General features: G+C 40.6%; 1 protein-coding gene across 1 annotated transcript; it reads right to left on the bottom strand.

Moving 5' to 3' along the window:
- Positions 1 to 787: 787 nt before the first annotated feature.
- On the bottom strand, positions 788 to 3,525 carry LOC118386912 (cbp/p300-interacting transactivator 2-like). Its single transcript, XM_035774902.2, has 2 exons — positions 3,356 to 3,525; positions 788 to 3,042 (listed from the first exon to the last, which is right to left on the bottom strand). The coding sequence occupies exon 2, from the start codon at positions 3,032 to 3,034 to the stop codon at positions 2,330 to 2,332; it is 705 nt and encodes a 234-aa protein (XP_035630795.1). The 5' UTR covers positions 3,035 to 3,042; positions 3,356 to 3,525; the 3' UTR covers positions 788 to 2,329.
- Between the last annotated feature and the right edge of the window lie 2,475 nt (positions 3,526 to 6,000).

Raw genomic sequence — 6,000 nt, forward strand, 5'->3', positions numbered from 1 at the left:
GTAAAGGTTGGACGCTTACAGCGTTACACCTCAGGGTTCATCTCATTGAGCACTTCCTTTTGGTTAAGTGTTTGGTTCCTCACGCTCCCTCTCAAAGAGAGACAGCTGGCTGCAAAGATCACCATTAAGGATCCATAAAAACAGGTATTATGGGCGGAAGAGTCCAAATGTAATTTCATAGTTCAAAGTGCTAAGTTTGTTATATTTATTACAGTTTGGCTAAATTAAATAGTATTAACTACTATCCTATATCTACTAGAAGTGTTACGTTGTCGGGTATTTTGAGGCTTTATGCATCACCAGTGGTAAGTCTCACCAGTAGTATTTCCTCACAACAACCCTGACTTTGAATCCATGTGAACCAAACTGTTGTCTGAATGTAAAAGGATAGTCCTGGGCAATTCCACTAACAGAATGATGCACATTTAGTTGAAGAACAGTACATTGGTGACTGTTATGTCATACTGTTAACAAACTTTGCATCTGCACTGTTCAAGTGAAATGTGTTTTTGTAAAGATGCCAGTGGAAATTGTTAAAAGTAGTCCTTGTGCATATAGTTGTACGGTTTATTTATCTTTGCTGTCATTGGTTTTTGTTTTGACATACATTTTAAAAGTGAAAAGAAAAATCGGAGTCTCGCCATCATTCTGCTACGGTGGAATTGCCCTCATTCTTTGGCCTGCAACTGTGCAAAAGTGGCAAAAGTGTGCAACAACAAACCCCACAAACTGAAAACACATGGAACGGATGCCAACACCCACAATGACACCATGATCACTTCAGTAATGCACTTCAGCTGCTTTATTCATGTTTGCAAATTAAAATAGAATAAATTAACAATTTTCTTCCAAAAAAAAAAAAAAAAAATACTGTCAAACTTTCCTGGAAAGCTTCAACACAGTAGTATTGCCTTGTATCGCATACACTAAATAAGCACAGTGGTGTCAATTCTGAGGACTGATGAGAAACAAGACGTCCTGTGAAATTATACTCTTTACCTTGACAACATTCCACACTGTTTATTGTCCACACATGAAAGAGCAGGGGGGAGGGGTCGGATATTTAAGCGAAGGAGTATCCCTTTTCCAAAGACTCATTTTTTTTCTCTCTCTTTCTAAACAGACATTGTTCCCATTTAAGCATGTGGAAAATACCCACACATCACCCCCTCTGTTATTGAAGGATCCACATCTCTGCAAAGACATGTGCAGTCCTACCATTAACCTTCACAATATCAAAGAAAACCATATTAACTCACAGTGCATCCTGGCTGTGATACAAGCAATGTTAAAAATACATTTGCAGCAGATGAGGAAATTAAAAAAACAAGCACAAGTTTCAGTTTTCCTCCATGATAGACAAATCATTTTAAAGCACAGATATCTGGTAAGTATATGGCCACAACATTGTACAGTATAGTATTGTAGGGAACAATTACACAGTACTTGTCTACAAGCATGTTTCTTAACCACTTCGAGCATTTTGAATATGGTTCATTTGCAATTCATAATTATTCAACATTTTCTGTCATCCAAAATGTTTGAATGAGGCAGGAAAATAAATATACCAAGCACGCTATTGTAGGGCTCTATTTTCCTCCAGAACTAGGCCTATTCAAATAAGCAGACACACTCTACTCATCTAAAAGATTTTCTTGATTTCACATGTTCTGTTGTCCAACTAAAGCTAGAATCCTTAATTGAAACAATAACAAAGTGGGCACCCCCACTGTTTTGGTTTTTTTAAAAGCTGAGGAATGGGCCAAAAGAACCACTCTGAAATTCATAGACATAGCTATTGGTGCAAGGACTGACCACCCATTATATCAAAATGATAGTTAACCATGTTGAGGCTATACAGTGTTTGTTTATATTAACATTGCTAACAAAAAAGGGCTTATATTTTTCCTTTGGGTGATGGGATATCACAGTTGAACTAAGCTCATGAGGCATTTAGAAGTTATATTCTTCAAGAATCAATTATATATAATTTCTTAGTTAATTTCTCCAAAAATTGATGTAGCAACTAAGGATTCTAGCTTGAAGTAATGATGCATAGCATGGATGTAAAGATTTGCCTTTCTGACAAAGATTCAATTGAGATTGTAGTGCATTCCTACATCAAACAAACTCATTTCCATTATATCCGCAGTATAGGTCTATAACCCCAAAATATTTGAGGAATATATCATCTGGTATAGTACATGTTTGAATGGTTCTCCATTGGTATATTGCAGATCTTCTCTCTCAATGTTCGAGTTTAGGGGACAACAAGGAATGCTTTAAAGTCTGTTTGAGTAGATGACTGTATAAGTCCACTTAGTGAGATTTAACAACTCACTCGGCTTGGCTGTTGCTTACATACAAAGTCTGTCATGAAATCAAACTCATTCTGTCCTAACCACAGCTCAGGTAGCTCCTTTATTCGGTCCAGCCCCATCTCAATGACCAGAGACATCAAGACCTCCTCATCAATAAAATCCGTGTCAATGACGTTGGGGGGCAGTATTGCTGCAGGCACATGATGCGCTTGTTGAGGCAAACTGGACGTGCTGTGTTTCGCGTTGCTGTCTCTGAACTGTTGTCCCGTCCCGTTAAGTTGATGATTCGCAGGATGCAAATCATGCATATAATGATGGTGAGAGGGGTGAGTATGGTGGCTGTAGTACTGCGTGTTGAGCTTTTGTAACTGCATACTTGCCGCGAGCTGTCCTTGAGTGGGGACGGCGGCGGCAGGTCCCACAAATTGAGAGCTGTAGCGCGCTCCGGGAGGCATGTTGCCGTTTGGGTGTCCAGCGTTTACATTCCCCACAGAATGCCGAATTCCGTGGTTAGCTGTTACATTGCCCCCTCCGTAGTGCAAATTATCTCCCATTATACCAGTAGTGTAGCCATGCTGCTGCTGTTGTTGCTGATGGTGTTGTGGGTTCGAGAACTGCCCCATGCCCATTCTGCGCGCTGGGTGGTGATGGTGGAGACCATTCACAGCTTCAGGGAATCGTCCATGGTTCATTGCCATCATGCGGTCTACCATTCCCCAAGCTGTCACAAATTAAAATACAAACATTTAATTTGCTTCGACTGGATAAGAAAAACAGGCTATCCAACAATGTACGCGCAATGAAAACGACTATCACCCAGTAAATAGTTTTGCAGATAAAGCCTCCAAATGATTATATTAAAACTACTTAGAAACAAATCCCATGCAAAACATTAATCTTAGACACTATGTATGTATACAACGTAACTGCAGACTGAGTCACAATAAACAGAGCTGCAAGGTTGTATCAAATGTCTCCGTGAATCCATTTCCGCAGCTCACTCCACTACTCCAAAAACAAAACTCGTTATTTACCTCTTTGACGGGATCCCTTGGATGTGGCTCCGCTGTCAGCACAAGGCGAGTGACTGTATCAGTCCAGTTTTTGCAATCACAACTCAGTGAATGGTGTGCATTCTGGAAATCAAGATGGTGTACTTTCAAACTCAGCTCAAAAAAATACAAAACTGTTTCAACCGCTCTCATCCAGTGCTGATATACAAGCAGTCAGGGGCGGAGCAACCGAATCTTGACTCTGACGAGACAAAAGTCTGGATTCAGGATCGCGCAAAACGTGGAGGAGAGTCTTCGCACAAAACGTCTCCCGCGTTCACAGCAGCAACACGGAGGCACACATTACCCCATTGCAGCTATTTCTGTTCAAGGCAAGAGTGGCAATACGTGGATTCACATTTCACAGCTTTGGAAAGATCAACATGCATAGAAGCTGTCCCTCACTTTTGCGCATAGAGGTCAAAAATGACCTATAATGGACAGAGTATAATCTATTTAGTCTTGTGGCAGAGGTCCAGACATTAACATGCATCAACTCATAAAACAATATAATTAGGATAAGCATAGGTGCATCCACAGTTGATCAACCTAAATACAAATTAGATACAGTGAATTTCAAAAGTATTGGGATTGTGACAAGTTTTGTTGTTTTGGCTCTGTACTCCAGCCCTTTGCATCTGAAATTATACAAAACCAGGTGAACCGTTTAGAAATGACATAGTCCCCCCCATTTTAGGAGACCAACATTCTTGGGACAAATTAGTTTATATTTGTATTAAAGTAGTCAAACGTTTAATATTTGGTCCCATATTCCCCACACAAAATACATTTTGGGGGTATGATATTGGTGCATCTATCTCTCACTATGGATGAAAATACCCTATATAATCTGTCCTGGAAAAGTAGGCTATACGGAGGATATACAGTATACAGCCCTTTAACAGTCTACTAATTCATTAGCATGACTTAGTATTTTCAGTATTTACAAATGACATGTGAAGTGACATTAATCCACATTGAACAATGGAAATCTGTCCACTGCCCCTGAGTCCTTGCACATTCCATGTTTTACACATATCCAAACGCTTCTGTCGATTTGCACTCTGCTTGTAGCAGTTGCCACCAGTGTCTTGAACAGCCAAACTTCTCCATGCTCTGTAAACAAACCTGATCACCTCAACCCCGATGATGCCCACTGCTGTACACAAACACATCTACCATGGCTTCTCATGAGAGTACAAAGCCAGCTGCATATTACACAAGGCTATTAAAGTGACCTGCCAATTACCTGTGTCACACTGGAGGCAAATTAGCAATGCATGATTGTACACAGCGTCTTCTTTGCAGAATAGTATGTAAATACTAAAGTGATGGTGGCTCATGCTTATGAGGATGGCATGATATCAGTGAATTTAAATTCATCTTGGAATTTGCTTGGGTGCAGCGTCATTTTAGCCTGGTTATAATGTCGTAGAAATGTAATTCATACCTAGAATATAAAACCTCTACTCTGAGTCACCATCTCCAATGCTTTTGGATGTACCATATGACATTTGTTTTCACCTCGTCATGACAGAGTGACTAACTGTTCTCTTGAGTTCCGTTGAGTGTGTTTGGAAACCAGTGTTGACAGAGAGTGAGGGAAGAGGAGCTCGGTATGTGAGTGCACTCAGCTGACTGTGTGAAAATGAAAGGGGCTTGCGAGTGGAGCACACAGTGTGGAATGGGTGGATTCTGTTTCAGTTAGCCATGCTTGGTTAGAAAGCATGGCTCCTAGCTGGAGGGAAACTCTTTAAGCATTGTGTGAGAAGTGAGAGCTAGGGATTCGGAGACCCCGGCAGGCGGCGTCTTTGTGAAATGCCATTTGAGTCACAGATCTGGAAAGTGGCTGAGGGAAAATAGAAAACCCGTTTACACATTTAGGGTTGAATCAATATTGTTTCCTCTATAGAAGCACCCAGGTCTCCATTGCCACTTTTCTTTTAAAAGTGAGCCCTAATAGTTATGCTACTGTATTGTCTCTGGCTACAACTTAAAAGGCATTTGTTATATTTCCAGTCTCTCACCACATTCCTCCAAGGGATGTTGCATATTCTGTTTGGCAAACAAACCACATGCATTTTACCACCTTAGTTGATATGACTGATATTATTATAAAGTAGAACCCACAATGGTGAACTATTGCCTCTCAGTCACCGTAGACTAATACATAATACCTGCAGTGCAGTTCTGTACATAATGGTAAAAGAGACTCTTAATGCCTGGCTTTCCCCCCCAGCCAGCCTGTGTCTTGTATACCCATGCTTCTACCCTTTTACTAATTGGTCTATCCTTTTCAAATGTACAGTTTTCTTCCCCTTTCCAACTCTTCAATGTGGAGGGACAATAGCATTCCTCGGTGGTTTAATCCCAACGTCATGCCTCACTCAACCCCAGTGGGGAATAGAACTAATGAGCCTACACCCACTAAACCATACAGTATGTTGGAAACCTACTGCACATTCGTGCCACTAGAAATCACTCGGGTGCTCTGGCTGGCTCTCTCTGTTTGAAAGGAAATGCGACCTGCTTTATTCATGTTTTAATGGACTGTTCACTGTTTAATTCATTGGGCATATTTTATTTCCCTTCCTCTTCATCCGTTGCAAACAAATATTAGACTCATA

Source organism: Oncorhynchus keta, chromosome 8 (assembly GCF_023373465.1).
Source record: "Oncorhynchus keta strain PuntledgeMale-10-30-2019 chromosome 8, Oket_V2, whole genome shotgun sequence".
Lineage (NCBI taxonomy): Eukaryota > Metazoa > Chordata > Actinopteri > Salmoniformes > Salmonidae > Oncorhynchus > Oncorhynchus keta.

Bases quoted from the DNA above. Each gene is read 5' to 3' on its own strand.
- LOC118386912 (XM_035774902.2), bottom strand. From the start codon at position 3,034: ATGGTAGACCGCATGATGGCAATGAACCATGGACGATTCCCTGAAGCT.